The sequence below is a fragment of the Bombus flavifrons genome, chromosome 11 (assembly GCF_040668555.2).
Source record: "Bombus flavifrons isolate JBK064 chromosome 11, iyBomFlav1_principal, whole genome shotgun sequence".
Taxonomy (NCBI): domain Eukaryota; kingdom Metazoa; phylum Arthropoda; class Insecta; order Hymenoptera; family Apidae; genus Bombus; species Bombus flavifrons.
This window is the reverse complement of record NC_138452.1, coordinates 8,308,016-8,330,581: the sequence shown is the minus strand read 5'-3', so window position 1 is coordinate 8,330,581 and position 22,566 is coordinate 8,308,016. Positions and strand designations below refer to the sequence as shown.

General features: G+C 38.8%; 2 protein-coding genes across 6 annotated transcripts in view; one reads left to right on the top strand and one right to left on the bottom strand.

The window, feature by feature from the left end:
• LOC138185162 (pre-piRNA 3'-exonuclease trimmer) overlaps positions 1–19,790 on the top strand; it is a 118,648-nt gene extending 98,858 nt beyond the window's left edge. The window contains exons 3-16 of the mRNA XM_069123881.1: positions 9,377–9,487; positions 9,566–9,800; positions 9,909–10,187; positions 10,255–10,453; positions 10,520–10,624; positions 10,709–10,816; positions 10,895–10,991; positions 11,077–11,176; positions 11,250–11,333; positions 11,409–11,497; positions 11,632–11,685; positions 14,237–14,335; positions 15,567–16,995; positions 17,075–19,790. Coding sequence (XP_068979982.1) covers positions 9,377–9,487; positions 9,566–9,800; positions 9,909–10,187; positions 10,255–10,453; positions 10,520–10,624; positions 10,709–10,816; positions 10,895–10,991; positions 11,077–11,176; positions 11,250–11,333; positions 11,409–11,497; positions 11,632–11,685; positions 14,237–14,335; positions 15,567–15,642 — 1,636 coding nt within the window. The 3' untranslated portion in view covers positions 15,643–16,995; positions 17,075–19,790. The remainder of the gene's footprint in view (positions 1–9,376; positions 9,488–9,565; positions 9,801–9,908; positions 10,188–10,254; positions 10,454–10,519; positions 10,625–10,708; positions 10,817–10,894; positions 10,992–11,076; positions 11,177–11,249; positions 11,334–11,408; positions 11,498–11,631; positions 11,686–14,236; positions 14,336–15,566; positions 16,996–17,074) is intronic.
• LOC138185161 (uncharacterized) overlaps positions 1–22,566 on the bottom strand; it is a 41,150-nt gene that overhangs the window by 11,252 nt on the left and 7,332 nt on the right. The window contains exons 1-2 of one of the 5 annotated variants that reach the window (XM_069123878.1): positions 3,508–3,632; positions 317–545 (exon numbers count right to left, since the gene is read on the bottom strand). The exons of 1 other annotated variant lie outside the window; for it this stretch is intronic. In XM_069123878.1, the coding sequence (XP_068979979.1) occupies positions 317–440 (124 nt within the window). In that variant the 5' untranslated portion in view covers positions 441–545; positions 3,508–3,632. Of the gene's footprint in view, positions 1–316; positions 857–3,507; positions 3,633–7,834; positions 8,255–22,566 lie in introns of those variants that run through there. 3 more of the 5 variants (XM_069123876.1, XM_069123879.1, XM_069123877.1) reach the window with 3 other exon arrangements.

Sequence of the window (22,566 nt, the reverse complement as noted above, 5' to 3'; positions counted from 1 at the left end):
CAAGAAAATAAATCATCGTGTAAGATCGATCGAGCAAACATTGCTGTCGTTACTTTTAACACGATTTCTCTGAAAATTTCGCTCGATTCATTAATTATCACGTTTCCACTTTGAGAACTACGAAAGGAAAATTGCTACGAATTTCACGATCCTCGAGATTGGATTTCGGATGGTACGGAATTGCGTATTTTTCTCTATCGATAGAATTACGTGATTTTCTGATCGAACGATCAAAGATTCTGTCGGATGGCGAAGATCGGTTAAAATTGTGTCTCGCGTAGCTGTGCGGAGGAAAACACGCAAAACGAGCACTTACTGGGCCTGTAATTGTTCACGTGCAAAAAGGTGGCCGCAGCCGCGATCGTGAAAACGACCACGAGAAATCGTAGACCGTAGGTGGCCAGCATCATCGGCAAGTCGGCACTCGTTGACGCGCGCATCGTCTACCCGAATTGTTATGCGACGATAACAGCAGGTGACTGCATTCTTTGCAGGGTCATTCGACTCAGAAAGTCTGAGAAGCAACCTGCTAGCTGCTTAGACCTCTGATGTATCGCAGTCGTGTTTCGTTTTGATCATGCGCGTATGAAATTATAAAAATCAGGCAAAACGATTATCGGGAGTAGACGAAACGAAACGAATATTAAAGGATGATCGATGGAGAACGTCGGACGAAGCAGGAATTAAGAAGTAGCGGAGGGGAGAGTTGGTCGATTACGAGGATGAATTTTCAAGCGGCTGAAGATGACGGTGAATCGATAGCCAGCGACGAAATTCTGATGTCAGCGCGGAGAAAGTGAACCACGTGGAGAAAAAGAGCGAAAGGAATAATCGTTCGGCTGAGGATGAAAGTCGGTGCTGTTTGACTTCTGCTCGCGTGGCTAGCTAAGCAAATACCCTCGATTCCCGAATTTCTTTTTTCTTTTCTTCGCCTGGAAAATGAGAAAGAAAATGAAATTCCGAAGAGATATACTTTGCAGATTATTACGTACGAAGGAAAAGCAATGTAAAAGATGATGTAACGTATTTAACGATGTTGCCTCGATGTAGAGATTACGATTAGCGAGATGTTCCTTTAGCGGCCTGCTAAGCAGAGTGAATGCGATTGGTTGGTTTAATAAAAGAGAATGTTACTACTTTTTACAAGTCGGTATACTGAAAAACTTTCTATTAATTCTGTTAAGCAACTTTCACTCGATCGTGATTAAAGAGATATTTTGATAACTCGTGAAACAGAAAGAAAACGTTATCCTTTCTTATTCGTGATCCGCGTAATTTCTCGTTGAAGAACGAACGATTTTGTGAAAATGAGCGAACCATTGCCAAGGAAAATGGCAAACGGATACTTCAAAATGACCGGTTTTACTACCGGCAACGTAGATGATGTAATTTAATGAATTTTCTTTGCGAGTAGGAAAGCAAGCAGGAAAGAAGGTTGAATAACGTCTGAGGCAGATGCACGAAGGCCATCTAATCGCGTTCCCCATTAAATCCAGCCGTTATCATTACGTAAAAATGTGTATAATCTTCGCGTAATAGAGTCCCATCGTAACGTGATTGAACCGCGCGTCCAGCATAACTCGAATCGCCCAGCATTCCTATCCAGTTAGCTTCCAATTAAAGTTACTCCACTGTGTACTTATGTAATTGCGTTAATTTCGATCAAACCGACAGGCAACGAGAACATTTTTCCTCCAAAGCAAGAAAGAACGACGATGTAGTTTCGAACTGGCGTTGTTTCCAAGGAATAAAATAAGACTCGCGAGTCTACTCACGAGAAGGACACGAAGCGAGATGGGATTGATCGATCTTGATATTTGGATTTCAGCGAAGAGCGAAAATGACTTGTTTCGATTCGGTTTCACTGGAAAGTCGTTACACTAAGGAAAAAGTAAAAGGAAAAAAACAAAAGCCGAGAGTTTTCTATCGAACTTCACTGGCTGCAAAAACGGATTCCAATGAGAGGACGAAGAATCTTCGTTCGATCGAAGAGGGACATTTCGAAGAGATTGTAACTTTGACAAGTGGCAGGTAAATGCAACGATTAAATCGATGGTACGGAAACCCATATCAAACCTGAACAAGGCACGTGTGAGCTCGTGAACACCGTTACGCTTTCTGATGTACAACTGAGTAGGCCGAATTTTCGTAGCCAGAACTAAACTCGGGTCCTCTCTCTTCCTCTCCCTTTCCCTTTCTCTCGTTGCCTTTTTTCACAGACGACCAGGTGCCACATCTAGATCGATTATCGACACCTTTTCTTTTTATTTGTCAGGACCAATCCGTGCACGAGGAAAACAAAAGCGATAAAATTGTTCGTTATTTTCACAGAACGTCGCGATAATAAACCGTACCGTCACTTCGCTTCGTCCGTAATCGCGTCAAAGACTGTAACAACGAACGACTTCTATTTTTTCTTTCGACTTTCTATTTGGACTAGAGAACGATCGTGCGTACCGTTGTTGTCTGGTTTTTTAGTCAAAAAGTATCAATCCCCGTGAAACGAAGAATTGCATCTACATGACATAAAAAGTCAATTTGAAATCGAAAACGACGTCCATAGGAATCTGAAAAAGTAAAACGTTAGAAGTGTTCGTATAAAAGTACTCGACCATCTCTTCGCTTTCTTTCAACAACAACGATTAAATGGAACAGAGAAACGAAGTTAAAAGAGAAACGAAAGATTTATTTCTACTATTTTTCGAAAATCAAATATGCTAGTCGCGTGAATATATAGGCTAATCAATTTCGTAATCGTACGTAATACATCGTAGGAAGTTTATCGAACGGGACTATTATTATGATTTAATCCTCATAGCTGTCTGAAAGTCAGTGGTCAATTACGTAACAATTATAGTAATTGCCGTTGACCGATAGGAAAATTTGATTCGCGTGAGCCGCGTCGATTAAAACTTGCGTAACGTCCGCTCCATATAGTCGAACGAAGCAAAACTTGAAAAAGTTAGATCATTCGCGTAAACGTTCAATCTCTGCACCGAACTGACATTTCCACTGCTAAGCAAATAACCGGTGAAGGATCCTGCGAAACGACCGGTAGAAGACCATCTCGACCGCGTAACTAAACGAGTTTCCGCGTTTCGCAAAAGTTCAATCCGATGTACTCGGATAATGGAACGATGGGAGATTTTAATTAAAAATTCAATCGAATGATTTACTACGACGAAGGATCGAACGATGAAACCGAATGATGCACACGAATTAAAAATGAAAGGCAATGACGGGAACGATGAAAGTAATCGAAGAAGAGTAGAAAAAGTGTAATAGTAGAAAATGTCTAACTCGACCCAGATAGTGGAAGCAATGAAAAATTCCAATTAAAAATTCAATGAACACAGCGGACGATTAAAAAGACGAATGGAACAAGAAATCGAATGAACGATAATACAAATGAAAATGAGAAAAAGAATAAAAAAAGTTGCAATGTAGAAGCGATGAAGACGATGATGAAAAACCAAAGAGAAATTGACAGTTTCACTACACAGATACCAATTCAACACGATCAAGCCAGAACGAGAGAGGAGACAAGACACTGTCACGGTTCTCGTGAACGACTGACGAGCAGCCAGCAGTTTTGGCAGAAATTTCATTGCCAGAACTGGAAATAATCTTCACCCCTCTCTCTATCTGACCTTCCATTCCCTCCTCTGCCTCTGCGTGACTGCATTTCGTGTATTTCCATTTTCTTCTCCTCTTTTTTTGTTTTCAACTCTACGCTCTCGTTTAGTCATCGTCGAGGCTCTTTCACGATAGTCAACGATTGGACAGAGATGATAATACGATGGTCAGTATCGTAGGTGCCCCCTCTTGGCTCTTTGAAATCGTGCGACCATGTGTATGTCGAATATGTGTCAGAGACGGCGATATGGCGAGTGAAAGTTGGCCTGAAGGGAGCTGGTAGAGGAACCAATTCACGCCCCGTGTGTATCTTGCCTCTTCTCTGATTACGTTTACTCACGCATACACATTTATTTATCATTTTTCATTCTGCATTTTTCCATCCACTTGCGAGATACGTTTCTGCCTTCTTCCAGGTATTTACCTTTCCCCTTTCTATTTGTTTTATTTACTTTCGCTGTTTCTTTTATCGAATACCAGCATCCAAGAGCTTTATCGATTAGGTCGTCGCGTGTCCCACAAACTTCTTGGCATTTGTAAGCTGCAACCGTGATTTACGAACCTGATATCTCCTAACGAGTTAATCAGCTGCTCCTTAAATCCAACTTGCGAATGGATTAATCCCTCGCTTCTGAACTTTTGAATCACAGGATACGTAACTCTTTCTCTTACTCTCTCAATCCATCAGGCTTCATCCCTGTCTGCATCCAGCTCTGTGCAACTGTATCTGTATACGTTTCAACTTGGATATCTCTACATCTATCTCTGCTTTATAGTTACAAACTGCTTTATGTATTTCTGCTTGCATGTCGACATCTGTCTCCGTCTTCGCGATTATACGCATATCCGTCTCTATTCGTATCATCAAGCCTGGTTAGTCCGTTAGATCGATCGCTACGAAACAAGCGTGGCTGTTCGAGTCTGGGAAATACGAATCACTGCCCGTTAGCTATGACTTTTCTTCTATCTTCTTTCGTTACGCCGATATCGAAATTTAAACCGATATCGTTTAACGATAATCGACAAAACTTTTATGTGATTTTCCAAGCGCTGTGCAATTAAATTAATAATTTTAATTCGCCGGTTTCCTTCGTGATTTTCATCTCGGTATTCCTGCTCTTCTATCGCTGTGCAACTGTCTCTGTCTGCACGATCGTGTCTATCTCCATCTCTGTCTCTTTCACTGAGCAGACCGCGACGGGTCCAAGAGATTTCGATTTCGCTTTCGCTGATGCTGGCGAAGGGAATTCCAGCTTGTTTGCTCTGCTCACTCGTGAAGCGAGTACCGTTCTGCCAGCTGAATACCGCCGTGACACTTTCTACTTGTTACACCGATTCGTTTAACTAGTTAAAAAAAGAAGACCCGCTAATTAATATCGCTATTGCGATCTCATCGTGGTAATTGCCAATAAAACTGTCGTAATTTGTTACTTTTTCGGAAAATAACGGGGTCACAACGTTTTCCACTAGAGGGATCGCACGTGGAGAATTTATGATCTCTCGATAGAGTCATAATATACCTGGTAAACGTTTAAACGAGCGCCGACTATCCAACGAAAGCTTCGAAGAAAAAGATACTACTCTAATACTGGCTATTTGATACTTGTTAACGCGATTTCTAATCGCCAATTATGAACTATCGTCTCTGAGATGAAATAAAAGATCGCGTTCTATTCGAAAGAGATCGACGTTTGGATTTTTTATACGTCGATTAAGCAGAGGTTTACGCAGTCCGACTTACCACGTATCTCATGTAAAGTTTCTAAAAAAAGATGCACTTAAGATGAGAAATTTCTAATATTGAAGTAAGTACGTGTAACCCAGACAACGTACGCAATGTCGCTGCAACAAGCTTACTCCGCCTTGCAAGATAGAATCATCCCGATCATCGATTTCTCTCGGCGAACGTTGATACTATTTTCTCGTCGCGACGAACGGATAGTCATTAATCATTGGTTGCGGTATGTTCTGAATTAATTCCAGTAATTTCCCGTGCTTTAGTTATATTCGTAGTAGAGCGACCTATATCGATAATTATTTACGAGACGAAAGCGTCTGAAATGCCAGTATAAAGTTAGACGCGGAAATCCAGCGAGCTACGAACTCAAAGATGTCTTTTCCTTTTGTCGCCATGGTGTTTCGTTTCCAAGACGGTAGAGCCGTTAGAAAGCCGATCGATGAAACGGATACCAACGCGCGCGTTTTAAGTTTCACCAAGGATCGCTTAACGTCTTTTTAATCGACCTGTATCGCACATAAAGGCGATTTCCCCGTTGATACAAGAAAACAGGCAAACAGAGAAAAAGTTAGAAAAATGTGCAAAGAAAAAGGTACAATAAAATACAACGAGGCGTTCATGCGTGAGTTGGGAACAATCGCCTTACGATGTTCGCTCGCTTTCGCTTCACGCTGCAGGGATGTCAAAGCTGCGTTCTATTAACGAGCTTCTGTCGTTTACGATCTTTGCTCGCGATCGTAACCGAGCAAAACCTTCAGCTTAGGATCAGTGACGCGTCTTTGTTGTAAGAAGAACGCGCAAACGAAGAAAAACTTTCTTCCTCGTGGAGTTATGCAACCTGTTGCCAATTACTTTCCCCGAAAGCAGGTTTCGATCGATTGTCATCCTGTTTTTAATTATTCTCCAAAATGACTCCATCGTTCGCTTTCTTCCTCGAGAAAGAAAGTGATTTATCGGCGGATATTGCGAGAACAGGAATCGATTAAACTTTCCTGTAACCTTTCTGATGGCCACGAATAAAAGGCCGGGTGTCGAGGAGATCGTAGAGCGAGTTTGCAGAAGCCTGTGTACCGTTTAGATGCTGGATATCGTTGCTCGAGGGTGAAAGTAAAGCGCTACACGATCGCGATTTCATGTACGAATAAAGGATAATGGTCCGTGTGTATAAGTAAGGAAAGAAATTGGCTCGAGTGGTAACAACTAGTACGGGACAGGAGTTTAATGTCGTAGAGGAAGCGATATCAAAAGCGGAAGAAAGCGAAGATGCTACGTATTGGGATGAGAAGCGGATGGGAACGATACGACGCGCTTTCTCGCGCAACTTTCGACCATTTCGATCAACGTATGCGTGTTTACAGCTTCACTCGCGTTGAGACGTTGGTAACCCTAAGATATTTATTGGAAAAAATGCAAAAGGAAGCTTTAGCTTCAATTTATATCGGCGAACTTAACGGTTCCCTTTTTCAAGCTCGTGTTCGCTTATTTGCTTCCTTGTCTGATTAGTGGGAAAGATACCGACGATGCTTTTCGAAGATAAAAATACTATATATTCGGAAAATACAGGAAACTTGAAAATATATTGGAACGTTGCAGGTGCAAAGATATTTTGATAGATGTCGGAGGTAGTTTCAGTTTCATAATAAAACGAGTTACGATATCAAATGGTAGGATGAACTGACGTGATGCGACCAGTTGAATCGCATCTAGCATACATAACGGTTATTTCACTTTTTTTTCTTAATAATATCATACCTATAATCACTCGTTGTGAATGGATATCCTTACGTAGCGATATCTGAGTTGCTGAATCTTGGCTCGGGGTCATTCACCTCGGTGAATTCGACGCGAAATATTTGCTGCTTTATGTGGACGATTTCTTATAAACGCAACTCGGTTGCACGTTCGATAAGCATGAACTATCGGTATTCCTGAGTATTTACTTCGTTCGCTACGTATCTCATTTTCCTTCCCACCGTGATTTTCGAATTCTATGAAACGTTGATTAGAACGCTTTGCATAATTCTCAATTCTCCAAATAAGTATCGTTTGCATTGGTACAATTCTAAAGAGCAACAAAGACGAACATAAGAGGAACAAACACCAAGTTAATTGGGAAATTATCACTTGGAAAATGTATCGTAAAAAAGGTGCGATTATAATCCCTCGCACACTGCGAATACGTAAATGTGACACTAAAATTGGAAATTCGACTTGAACGAGATGAAGAGTAAAATGATGAAAAGAATCGCCTGCAGTGATTCGAGTAAGTCCATTTTCACCGTGTATTCGCAACAAAAGTAGCCATTCTCCTAATTCATTTCACGCATAATAAATACGACGTACGTTACTTTCCACTTTCATGTAGTCGATCTTCAACAACACGTGACACGCGTATTTCGATTAATTATCAATCTTCCGAGAAACGAAAGAAAGAAGGAAAATATGAAAAAATACGCTAACCTGGTATAGGCGTCAAGTAGATGATGGTTGCGACGACGGAGCTCAGGCCGACGAATACAGCGAGCCTGAAGAACATCGTTAACGAACTCTGGCTCGGTTCAAGGATCCTGTGTGTTCAACGACGACGTGCACTCGGCTCAAATACCAACGAAGGATCGAAACGATCAACAAGCCGAACTAGCCAGTTTCGTGGCCGCGGATACACTAGGCTACCACGATAGAGGCAAGTTCATTGCCAGAGAGAGAGTTGTATGCCGATTAAAAAGAAAGATCTTTCGACTGCGGAAACATACGTTTACCAGCTGAGTTGCGCGCGCTTCCGACACTTTTTGCTCTTGCATAAAGAATTTATCTGTCGCGAAACACGTGAAGACTGTGCACGATCGTTCGATGCTTCGTACGCGGCTGAGTGCTGACAACGACGATGATTCTCGAAAGAGAATGTTGCACTGAACTACACGAACGAAAAAGGCTGCGTGTACGAAAGGATGTTGATATGTAATAAGGAAGTCAGTATTGCCTTCAGTTTCGTATCTTAGCTATCGAATTACTTTACGTGAAATTCCTCGTACGCTATAACCGCATCGAAATTGATCGAAATAAATATACGTGTAATTGGTTTATTTGTTTAATGATTTTCAGTCGATTATTTCAGACGAATTATTTGATCGATTAGGTACACTCGTTCTGTATCGTTTCGTTACTTCACACTGACAAAGTAAAGTAGCTTTTTAACGATCGTTCGATTTGCAAAGTTTTTGGAAAAGAGATTGTCGAGTTGAATTTGTCTCGTAACACGTCCAGATCTTTCCTGTCTCTGGCTACCTATTGAATTTGAATTGGATGAAGCTGTTGCTGCTAATTAGGAAATTAATAAACCGCTACTGTAAATTTACTCTCGTCAGAGAAAGTGGAATGTATTAATCACGACCGTTGAGTAGGTGATTTCTGTTATGATCGATTGTTCGATTAATTATGTCCGTATTCAAAGTTTTAAGCGCCTCGACTGAGGCCGATCATGTATATTTTTAGTTTCTATAATTATAATTTTCGTATATTATATATATTATATTATATTTTAATAAATTGCGGAAATTTATACAATGAACGAGTATTTTATATAAGCGATTAAATGTGTTAGACGATAATTAACGGTGCTGTTTGATGAACTAATAAAAACACAATAGACAAACACGGTAAATTGAAGGATAAGAAACGTGGACTGTAATGTATTGATTCCAAATTCATAATTCTATTTTTGATCCTGTTCAATTCCGTACTTCCAGCGTCTATTATCTTGTCATTCTTTTGATTGTTATTAATATATTTGAATCTTTAAGAATTTTTTAAACTAATCATATTTTCATAAATAAAATTTGGATCAGATAAAACTTCGTGATTTCGTTTGATTGCAATATTCATTTTTTGTAACCAAGTAATACTGTAGATCAGTTAGGTTATATTCACGTGATTATTCGCGGAAAGTCCGAGTTACTGTGTACATAAACAAACAGAATTTAACATGAATGAAGTTTTGAATAGCAATTTTGATGCTGTGTATCCACGGATAGAGAATGCTATAAACAATGCAGCTTTTATTGCGATAGATGCTGAAATGTCAGGTATACATACGGAGAGAAATTTGAAAAATAGGTTAGGTTTACTCAGGATTGAAAGGTTATCTTAATATTAGTTGTACTTCTTTTCATACTAATCTTTTCTGTATTTCAGTTTATTTGATACTCTCAATGATCGTTACATGGCATGGAAAAGAAACATTCAGCAATTCGTAATTGTACAATTTGGCATTACAACTTTTTACCGTGTTCCTTCTGAGAATGCCTATAAAGCGGACAGCTTTAGTTTTTACTTGTTTCCTAGATCTATACCATTAAAAAATAGACAATTGTCGTGGGAAGTGGAAGCGATAGATTTCCTTTATAAACATGGCTTCGATTTTAATAAAGTATGCTCTCAAAATACAATTGGCGTAAAATGTTTGTATGTTCGCTTAGGCAAATTTTTTAACTTAGCAGTATCAAATCTGTCATAGAAATATCGATATATTTTTTAGTTCTTAGTCGGAGGTATTTCGTACCTTGACGAAATAGATGAGAGATTACTGTGTGATCACATAGCACATGGCGATGTAGAAAATTATTTATCACTTTTATCCTTCGATGAAGAAGAAAATTTCAAAGAGTGCAAGAGCAAGGTTTGTGAATGGATGTCTAATAAGTTAGAAAATGCACCATTAAAGTTGGAAGTTATTACTCCTATGGTACAATATATATTACATAAAGACTTAAGGAATAAATACAACGATATTTGGACTACATCAGACAATAAATCAGTACGTATGTAATATTATTTCTATTTGGATACTAATGAAACATTATATAAGATCCTCTGTTTTTCAGATAGATGTTATGAAAATATCGAGTAGTGCGCAGGATGATTTGTTCAAGAAGGATAATTTGGAAGAAGTACTGCTAGATGTTTATTTAGGTTTTTCCAAAGTATTTAAACTTTTGTCCTCTAGTAAGAAAATGATAATAGGGCACAATATACTTTTGGATTTAATGTTCATGCATCAACAATTCTATAAGCCACTACCAGGTATTAAATGAATACATATTAACAATAATTGATAAATCATATAATTCGAATTTATATGTGTTTTAGATTCATACAAAGAATTCAAAAGTAATATACATACATTATTTCCACAAATATATGACACAAAATTCTTAAGCTTTGAGTTGCGAAAATTATATGGCAGAGATGAAGGTAAAGAACATTGATAAAGAAACGTAAATTGTAGACCAATAATGTATCTGTATAAACGTGAGAATATGTTTTTTTTTTTTTAAGTAAACTGGAAAATAAATTCATTGAATATTTTGTACGAATATTTTACAACTCAAGGACGAATTACAACTTATAATTCACCAGAGATTATCTTTAATGAAGAATTTTCACGTAATTTAATTTTATGACGACTTGTTAAACCCTATTGTATTACATGGCACCTTTTTCTCATTTCAAACTATATTGTAGATAAAAAGAATTATCATAGCGCTGGGTGGGATTCTTACTTTTGTGGATATGTATTTGTGAAAATGGCACATATATTTTGTGTAAAGAAATTTGGGACGTATGCTTCATATTCATATAATATTTACATTGTAACATATGATAATATGTACTGATCGATTATGAATAATGTTTATTATCTTTAGGGGTTTAGAAGAAAGGACAGCGTCCCATTCTGAGTTAATGAGCAGTGTAAAAGATTTTATAAATTCTATAAATATAACAAGAGGCAATGAAATGTATATGGTAGGAAAAATATATTTTTCCGTAACTACAAAGCACATAGGATAATACTTTAATTGTACTATAAATATTTCAGAAACTTGATGGAGAAGATCCAGTGTTATCGAGACCACAATGGCTTCATGTCAAGTTGAAGTCACCATCTCTAGATATTAAGCAGGTATTCTCAAACATGAAATTGTATTTGAAGGCTGTACTTTCAACATTGTTTTGATCGGTACCAACTTTTTTTCAGTTAATCGAGAAATTCTCATCTTATGGTTCAGTGGATGTAATGCCTTTTGCTCGGAGACGCGTTTTAGTAGCTGTCTCAAGCCACAATACGTAAGTATAGTTTTTGAACTTATCAACAGTAGTATGTCTTATCGTTACATAAGACAAAAACATTTCACAAAAAATTTTTAATCTCGATCCATAATACAATAAAATATCCTATTTCCGTCACTCCTTGGAGTTAGTAACAAACGGAACAAGACGACTGACAGTCCGCAAATGATAAAGTACGAATCTACGTAAGTACTTTTAGGTAATCAGCTTATTTAGCTTGAAACAAATTTAAACCTCGTTGTCGTCCAGCATAAATATCTTCACGGTTGGCCGTCAAACTGACACAAGACAAGCTCCCAGAAACTCGTATTTCACGTTTTACACATCACGGTATTCAGGTTAGCAAAACAATGAGGTGAGATTAAAGGAAAGAGGCAAATACGGTGAATCCGTGCAAAACTCGTGACACGCGCGATTTTCGTTGATATTAATTCTTTCGGTCGTCTTTCATTTTTCCGTTATATTTTCCCTCACGCATTAAGCAAATATAATTAGGTATTAAGTACGCAGTTGGTATTTTAGTATGAAGCTGCTTCGATGTAAGGTGCCGGAACTATTTTGGATCTTATCCAAGGGCAACCACGTATACTCATCATTGCACTTACAAAGTGTGATATCGATGCACGTGATTTTATATGACGTAACCGTATTTTCGTTTTGCCAAAATTTGTCCTAGTTAATTTACTCTTAATATTTTAGCCGCGTATTGTCTTGTGTGATTTTAGATGCGTACATTATATATAGTTCTCCTCGAAGAAGCAACGATCGAAAGACGTTTGCTTCAAGGTTCGAATAAGTACATACCATCAGAAGCATAGAATCTTGTCTTTCTTGCTACGCTGTTAAAACGTAACGAGACCGATATAGCATTACTCGGAAACGGATTAATTATAATCGTACGTCTTGTCAGCAGAGCATCAGCAGCAAAACTATAAATATCAGTGGGAAAGGTGAACGACCTAAGATCCCTTAAAGATAGTACGGATCTCATTGATGTTCTTATATCAAATTATAATTTGATATACATTACTGTCTTCTAAATAGAAAGATATATTTTTACAAATAATATTACACAAACTCTAATCTCGCTCGATTAATATACCGAATACTCTGTATTTCATTGTATGTATAAAGTCAAAATTACATTTGCTGTTTCAGAACATCGCTTGATTTTCAACGTGAATATGGTATAACGTATATAACTTGTTGACAAGTAGTTAATACAACAACGTGATCGATGAATCTTATTTCATGCGAGTATCGAGTTGTTCCAACTCCCTCTTCCTTGTGGTTTATTTCTACGGTCGGATCGATTGATCAATCGATCGTGTTTTCTTAATTCAGACAGCTTGGAATCACAAACCACCATCAGCATCGATATCAAATCCATTAGAAGCCCGTTTACTTTTCGTTCGCCAAGCTATTGGAACAACGAGCACTTATACATATAAATGAGCATAGCTGTCGGAAAATCACTGCACCCTACCGTTTTAAACCCGATCTCGTCCTAACGTTTATTGTTCCACCTACCACTTGATAGCGATTCCCTACGGAATTCATTAAGCAAACGTTGTAATATTCCGATTGCTTTGGCGGAAAATGGTTTTCTTAACTGTCTTCTAATTATACTATTAGTAGGATAAATATATTCAAATGTATAATATTTAATATATATATATACAGATAAACATAAGATACGCGTCGTAAAATAAGAATAGATACAAATATTCAGGTATGTGAAATGTGGAATTTTTAAAATTTTTTATCTGCAATATCTATACACATAAAATGTATACGCGTAATGGGAAAATCGGACATTTGAGAAACGATAAAAGCAAATCGCTTGGAACCGTGAAACAATAACTTTGTACGCGAAATGAAATCATTCAACCCATAGAACTCGTCATCGGGGATGCACGCGAATCAGCTGACTTCATCAAGCTCGAATTAGATCGAAATGAATTATGTAGCGCTTCGCTATCAAGTATTGCATTTCACGAGCACGATGCATTTTCTTTCGAAGCGTTAAGCGTTCGGTACAATTCACCCGCGTTAGATTTTCCTTGCCGCTGGCATTTTTCCAAGCGTTCCCGCGTGTCTGTGTATCATTCCTACTGGACAACTTTTGTATCGGCGCGTGCATCGCATTATTACAGTTAAATGATTCAATGACCGTCGTTATTCAATAAGTTTGATCGCGTAATTCTTGATAATCGTACAAATCTTTTGGTCGATTCTCGCGGAAACGAATTGCTTTAGCAAATTGTAAATCGTCTGAGTTTAACTTTACCATTTTCCATTGTACCACGAATGCCAAATAATATTCATGTATTTCATTGTAAAAAAAAAAAAACTTTATCCCATAACACTGTTCGATATGATGAATTTCTATTTTTACATTTTTTATTATTCATTTTTAGTACGAGAGATTCTTTACAAGTTCCTTTATAAATCTTTATAAACAGTAATCTACTAAAGCGTATCTCGTTCAAGTAACACAATGGTTAAATGTGTAAAAGGAATATAGATCAGATAGTGGAAAATTGAATTGCACAAGATTTAGCAAGCATTTATTTGTTGATTTTATTAATGTTATTAATAAAATAGTAACTCAAGCTTGCCTTGTAACGCGCGTCGATCAGGCCAGGTTGCACAACGTAATCGATATGACATTATTTTTACCCATGTATTATTAATGTATTATAAATCGTGGTCGCTTGAAAAATTCTGTTGCAGCGCGTCGGAGATATTGCGGCGATTCAAGAGCAGCGAGGAATTACAGGTGGCACGGTACAATCGCATAAAACACGCGACGTCCATGACCATTTTTTTGTGGTAAGTTTTTCCAAAATTTCTCATTTCTCGTGCCTCTCTATATTTTTATACTACATATACCTATACTATATTATTATTAAAACGTAGAATCTTGCAGGCGAATTCAACATAGAAGTAGATAGGAAGCCTATAGAATTTAAAAAATTTATAATTTACTGCTCGTGAATTATCAGAGTTATGAATTCAATTTACCCACGATTCTTTATATATGCGATGTTCCTTAATTAGAACATAATTGTCGAAGGCCAGGATTGGTTATTAATATTCTTGCTATACTAAACTGTACGAAACATCTCAGATTTCAATCGTTTCGATTCTGAAATAATTTACAAATAATTGTACTCTTTAAACTCAAATTTATTACGTTGTTATTTCATGAGAAAAAAATCTTCAAGTACAATGGTTCATCCTATCGGAGGAAAACGGACAAGATCCACGGGTTCGTCCTGCGACATATCGTTAAACGGTTGGCTGGATGTCACGCGTGACCATTTTGGGAATTGCACTAATTCGGCCAGGTTCTGCGCGAGCCCCTTGATGACACGATCACGATTGAAATTCGGTCTCGACACTGGCGAGCCCTAAATTCGATCGCCGTGTTTCAGCTTAAACGAGGCTGTCCGCGTTACGTCAAACAAATTAATGGCCCTTCCACAGGCCTGTGCGCCACCGCAGAATCTCTAATTAGCACGAAGATTGCCGTAGATGCATAAGTGGAGATCACGGTGCCAATTGTTGCGAAGCTGGGCCCTCGCGACGCCCATCGCATCGATGTTGAAACTGTAAAATTGTCGAATTCAATGCGGCTCTCAATGTCTATCGAGATGATTTCGAAACGAGCGTTATATAACGATTCGTCGTGGATCGCGTATTAATCGTGTACGGTTTTACGTTTGATTAAAAATTTATACAAGCTACCGATGAATTTCGACCGAAATGATCGGCACAGCGTTGATCGTTCATGATGAGATGAAATCGTATGGGACGGGGACCATTTCTATCTTTGATACCTTTATATTTAGCCAGTCGATATTTCTCTAAAAATCAATGTCCAGGCTTTCTATATTTTCTCAGTTTTCGAGCTTTTAAAGATATTTTTACATTTCATAACTGTTTTTAGCTTTTTAGCTATGAGGGATCGAGACGATTTTGATTAAAACTATTGATAAATGTAGCGTGTCTGTACTACTACGGTATATAACTGTTAGAAACTAATTATTTTTAATTGCAGGAGCGGAGCTGTTCTGTCCGGAGGTATTCTTGCCTGGATGTTAAAAAATATTTCTAAAACGTATATCAATCAATAACAATAACGAGCAACAATCCTTTTCCATGTATAATCCCTTATGCATATTGATAATGGGGAAGGTTACAAAAGTAAATCTCAGTAACGAAACGATTATTCCAATTGATTTTTGTATGCTAGGAGATACAGAGTAAAAATTCAATTTTATTTTCCACGCGTTCCATGTAAAGCAAATAATTATATACACGTGTTCGAAGATAATGTCTTTAATATATCTTTTTATATTAAGAAACTGGCCAAATTGTTCAGTCATTTGGCACCGTTTTTTAGTTGTCCTTGTATTTAGACAACGAGTCTTTCTATACAAAGCGAACAGTGCAACGTTACAAATCGTACGCTATATAATTATCTGAAACTTACTTTATGAAACCATGTAACTATATAACGAAAGCAAAGTGCATTAATGAAACGAGCGTTACACGTAAGAAAGAAAATCATAGTTTTCCGTGCGGATGGGACTGCAATTCATAGATCAAGTTCTACCAACAAGACAGCATTTCAATACGTTCATTGATTACATCATGATCCTCTTGCATAAGAATCTATATAAGAGATCATGAAAGAAGAAATGAAAATAAGCATCGTAAAAATGAGAAAGTAAAACAAGCTTCGATTGGATTTCCAACTGGCCGGCCAACCCAGAAAGAGTGCCTCCGTCTCTGTCTTCCTTTCTTACGTTCGTACGCGACCACCAGCCGCAAAATCTATTTAAATGTTAGATCGAAATCGCGAGTGGAATCTTTGCGTGAGCTGTTATTATTATTTCTCGTTCTGGTTTGTCGACGTTCCGGGCCAGAGCTCGTTTTCGTCAAGGAACCTATTCACCGTTGTGCCAAACCTCCGTGCACTCGCGAAAAATCCAATTATCCCTGGCTTTGCTGCGAACCATTGCAATTTCGATCGGTCGTATTTTCTTCTTTTTTTATTCACACACGCATACACACGCGCGCAAACATAGGCGCGCGCGTCGTTAGACATTTGGAAAGTTTTTCGATTATGCTTTCTCCCAGTGTGTTGCGCCCTTTCACCTTTTTTACAAGTAGAATGTTACTCGAATACAGTTGAGCATAACGTTTATCGTTGCTATGCACGGCCTGATTTAGGCTTGGAAATTCTTAAAAGAAACGCATATTGTAAAGAAAATGAAGATGTTGTACGTATTGGCGATACTCGAGTGGTTATATACGATTCTCGCGCTATTAAACGAAAACAAGGGGCAAAGAGTAACACGTGACAGGTTGTATCGTAAATTTCGTTGCAGTCTTGGCAAATGGTCTGGCATTCATACTCTAGAACAACGACTTGTTACTATCAAACGACGTTCAATCGTGTGCGTGGACTCCTTAAGCAAGCGGTAACGTAGATAACATTCAACAAAATCTTGCAGAGAATCGTTTTCAATTATATTTATTATATTGAATTATTCTTCGCAGAATGAAGATGGATAAGCAGGACGAACCAGGTGATATCGATCCTCCTAACGACAAGGTATCATAGCACGAAACGAGCCGATGTTCTCGTTGCGAACTCGTTGCTGTTACTCGCCGACCACTTTGTGCTACTTTGTGCTTATCTTGAAATCCTGATGGCCAAGGAAGAGACCAAACGTTCCCCGATATTTCAAAAGTTTTCTCTGGCGGCCACCCAAGGCTAAATCACTCGAAATAACGCAGTAGCAATTTGTGTAGGCGTGCTGCCGGACGGTCAGCCTGGTCACACTGGTGTCCGGTGGCAGGTGGAGCAGCTTTCGAGATGGATCTCACGCTCTGTCTCTTTGGGTTCTACTTCGACCGGTTAAACGACGAACGTAAAGGTCGCGAGCGCCAGCAACGAGGTCTATGGAACTGGGTTAACCAAATTCGCTATTTTCTCGTCTCATCGGGTACAATTTGTATTCGGATCATCCTTAGACTACTTGGATGTTCCTTCGCATCCTCTTGGGAATCTACGTTGATTACTAACCGTCGTTTCTCACCAAACGAATGGAAACTTAACCCATTGGTCGTTAAGGTAATTTCCTTCTTACCGTTGCTCTTCTTTTGGTAGGTGCATTTGTCTAGTACATGGAAGAGGTGAAAGGTGAGGACGCGTGATAGATAGAAGACGACTATTTGGCAACCTTGAGCGATCGGCCGATTCTACCGAGGCTATAGCACGTACACTTCTCTCAGTATAATTCCTAGTTTTCAATCTACAGATTTTTCTTAAAACGAGAAGCTAGTCGTCAAGATGAATTGTAAATCTCGCTAACCATTAAATCCTTCGAGTCTCTGATCTAAATCGACAGGATAATCGTGGATCTCATCTAATCGTGGATAATCACAGAGTCGCAAGTTCTCGAGAAACGGAGACCTTGCGATCCTGGTTTTACAGAAGAACTAACAAAAAAAAAAAAAAAAAAAGAAAAAGAACAAAAAGAAGGCTTGAAAGAAAATCTCGATAGTCGGTGACGAGGACCTACTTCGTAACTCGTGCACAAAGTGGAAAACGGTATCACGTGGCTGCCCAAAAATACGTCGAGAGGTGACTCGATTCGATCGCCTTCACCTATCGGTCCGGCCAGGACGAGAGGCGAGTCGGTCGGACCGTTGAACGCACTGCCAGCAAAAAGAAGAGACGATTGAAAATACCCACACGTCGGCGTTCTGGTCTCACGGTTTCGAAATCACTCGTGCAGCCGAGAATCGTAGCGTTTCACGGGAGCACGGTGTGGGCCAGGCTGCGCTTTTGCTTTGGCATGGACCGAGCACCTGTCGCGCGTCGCCGACGGTGGAAATAGCCGTTTTCGACGGGGAGAAACGCGCGCCTGCGCTGACACGAAGTAACGCTATTATGTGGGTGCGCCGAGATTAATTGCTTCCACCGATTACCGAAATAATTGTAAATCGTCCGCGTCCCTACGATCACATCGGTGTAATTAAGCTCTGTTCTCGAAACGCAACGAACGAAGGTTTCGTTGGTTCGGTTCTTTAAAGAACGTTGATCTTTATCCTATGCAAATGGCAGAGAAATTGCAGGGAAATGGATGTTCCTTTGTATAAGGAAATTGGTAGAAGATTGTTTTCTTTTGTCCAAGAAAATTGAAAATTTCGTGCAGGAATATTGGTCCCTAGTGTCGCTTTAATTGTTTAAAGTTTGTTTGACAAATCTCGGCTACTTTGCTTCTATCAGTATAATTGTAAAAGCTAGAGATTAAACTGTAAGAGAAGAAGCGAGATTAATGGATGGACGACCGGTGGAAATTATCGAATGTAAAGAATATTGCTCTGGAAATGTCACAGATAAGGGAAATGGACGATGATATGGGATTGAAGAGGTTCGATTGAAGTGGCGGAAGTACGAAAATCATCTTTTTCCGACGGAGGGGTACTAGAGGTCCCAGCGGCTTCTTGTTCGAAACCTCTCTAGGACTATTTTTGTCCATAAGCTGAATAGCGGAAATAGCCTAGCCTAGCCCCTGGCCTAGAGCGTAGGCTTGACCGGCCATAATAGCGCCTCTTTCAAGGATATATCGTGACGTCACGATTTCTTTAGAGACAAAAGTCAGACGTCAGTGATCACCTAAATGACGTTTCTCTTTCGATTATGAAATTTGGCATGTTAATAAATTAGACGGGGCTATATTATTCTCTTCTGAAACGTAAATGAAAATTTCTTTAGAGTTATAATTATCTTATGGGTTAAACGCGATCGTATATGTTTCTCTTCAAATCCTAATGGTACGCGAATTTGTTACGTTTGTATGTATGTTTTACCTAGGATAAAGACAAGTATTAGACACCTTGGAGCGCGTTGTCTCGTCTCAGGATGGCAGACGTAACGTCTTCTCCGATCAAACCACACAAAAATAATCTAACGTTTTACAGAAGCATGGAATTATAAATACTTCTGAGCACATTCGTCTTGTTTGAATAGACTTTGCTTTGTTCGCACCGTCAATGAACATTTTTAATCTTTACTCGTTTCAAGCAAAATCGTCAAACGTATAATGTCCATTGCTTCGTTCATCCTCCATTTATTCCTTAAATAATCACATTTTCTAATTTTGTTAATCATCTTTGTGAAATATGTTACGTAATTATTTAAATGCAAATTAATACTTTGAAAGATGGAATCTAATAAAGAGAAATTTCTTTTATTACAGAATACTAAGTGCTGTAGTAATTACACCTAGGCATCCTGACGCCGTTCATCCTTCGAAAAATGAAATTTCCTATTTTCCTGTATACAATCGTCCACCTCTTAATGTCATCTTCAACGATTGTTACACAGAATGAACGACGAAACTGGACGACTACACCTTCAAAGGTAAGCCGAACAAAAATATTGAGACAGAACTCGAGTTTCTGGCATTTTAATCTTTTTTCGAGTCGAGACAACAGTTGTTCCGTTTCACGACGCTCGTCAGAAGCTGCGTCGACACAGATCCACTCGCATAGTCACAATGAATATGCTTTATATCGCATTTGTAATATTACTAGCTATTTATACAAACTTTCATAATTGTCTATGAATAGTTCCAGTGCCTTGATGAGAATAGTAAGCGCAACACAGGTTGTAAAACTTACAGCTTGCTTTCTACAGAATTAATAGAAGATTAAGAACAAGATTCAACGAGATAGAGATTTTTAATATTGGCGTGATTTCTTAATCGGGTAATTATAACAGAATATAATAGATATCATAATAAAATATAATAGAAGATGCAACAGCTCCGTTGATATGAATTCTTGGTTATCGATGTAGCGTATCTTAAAGCGGATATTCTTCGTAGAAAATCGCTGATAATTTGCATTAATAACACAATCGTTATTTTATGTCTCGTAAAGTTCGCGAGTAAACAAAACAATTGACTAACGTATCATTCGACGAATTATATCGCACTTAAGTGCACATGCACCTAGCGTACCATGGCCTTCTTCAGAACAAATTTTGTGCAACGTTTTCGGTTTGTCTTTGCGCGAGCCATCGGCTTTATAGCATCGTTCTGCGATACAGCGTCGTACGCAGTTTCAATTTTCAGAAGAATTTCATCAAATTCGACCGATTGTAACGTTCGAAGTTTCCAATTTCTTCAACTTTCCAACGTCCAAACATCAGACCTCCACATTTCCAAGCGGCAGACTGAAATTTTCAAGTCGTCGACCATTCGAACGTGAAAGTTTTGAAATATCTCGACTTCCGAGCTTTCGAGTTGAAATTTCCCGATTCACATTTCTAGATAAACATTTTTGAACATTTTGAAATATCATGCCAAAGAAGCCGCGCGTTCGCAGTGGACGCGAGGATGGCGAGAGTGTCGCGGCAGCTGGTGCGTACGCTTGATAATCCACGCGCACCCTTGACGCCCGGCGTCCCGTCCACGCTCTCGCCAAGTCCGACCTCGGTGTATCCTTGCGACTATTTTCGCGCGTAACACGTTTCGACATGATAGATGAGAGTTTTCTGCGTTTCCTCCACGTCGCCTTTGCTCGAAACCTGCCAAAGATTCTCGTTCGTACTAGTGGCAGGGAACGTCGAATAATTTAGGACCGCGGACAATACCTGTCGTTTTGCTACCGTTTCGCCCTCCGTCGTCTCGTACGCTTCGTTGGTTTATCCTCGCGCTGTGAACGCTTGCCAGCGGCAATTTTTGCGCCGTTCGAATTTTACTACTTTCGATTCTTCTATACAGCGAACGAGATATTAAAAGAGTATTAAAACCCCTTAACAGGTCGATACTTTGAAAATACGCGTACGACTATTTACGACACGTTTGCCACACGTTGCATTATACGTATCGCGTATTTTATATTTCGAATTACCGCATACCGAGAGAAGAGGAAATAATATTGGGTTGTCCGGAAAGTTTCTTTCGTTTTATCAGGAAATAATAGACGCACAACGTTTTATATTATTTTGGCGAATTTCGTACGATCTATTTTGTTCCGTCGAGATAAACACCGTGACATTTCACAGACTTGGTTTCACGTTTGTACGAAACTGCACTCTTGTAAAAAGCACGTTTGCCAAAGAAAGTCATTTTTCTTTTAGGATAACCTAATACTCGCGAATGTGCAAAAGCTATAGGCAAACTTTTGTAAAAGCTATTACTACTAATCGTATAAAATAATTAAACGTGAAATGCGTGGACATCTTTGATAGTTTGTCGATCATAAGACGCTATTAAATGTTAACGAGCGGAAAGATAAAAGGGTGAAATGATAGAGATGGATGAATAGGATTAAGGACAGATACGGGTTTCTCCGGGCGCCGCGTATTTGATTGCAGACAGATTTCTTACCGGATGTAAAAATAGATACCCGGTGCTTTCGTTCAGCCGTAAACACGTGTAATGAAAGGCAGGCTTCGCCGTGACCCTTTTCCTTCCTTTCTCTTCTTTCTTTTTTGCTTCCTCTTCTTTTATATTTCCCTTTTTCCCTTAACCTTTACGCTTCTCTTCTTTCTCGCTTTTTTTATTGCACATGGAACGATCGTTTTTTCTACTTTCACCTTTACCATAGAAAGATTAATCGTCGAGTTGAATGGAAATTGGCGAAAGATGATGATCCGTAGAATTTATGGATGAAAAACAAACGTCTGTAACGACGTATCTGTGTAACAACGAGTTCGAGTACCTACGTAATGTTCTTCTATAAACGTAATCTCTGACTCCTCGCCAGCCGTAGTTACGTCGGTTTCGTCCGTTTCTTCTTCCCTTTCTCTGTTTTGCTTTTCCTGTGCTTCGTGTGTCGATCATATGGAATTCGTCAGAATGTCAGAGACCCTCTGCTCGTTCGCTTTTTCCCTGCTGCGTGACGAGAGACGATAGAAAGAAAGGTATCTTGTAACGTTACTTAAATAAAAATGCGTGGAAGTGAAATGTTCAGAGACGCTTGGAATCAGATATCGAAACATCATTTTTTAAATTCTTCTTTTACATTTT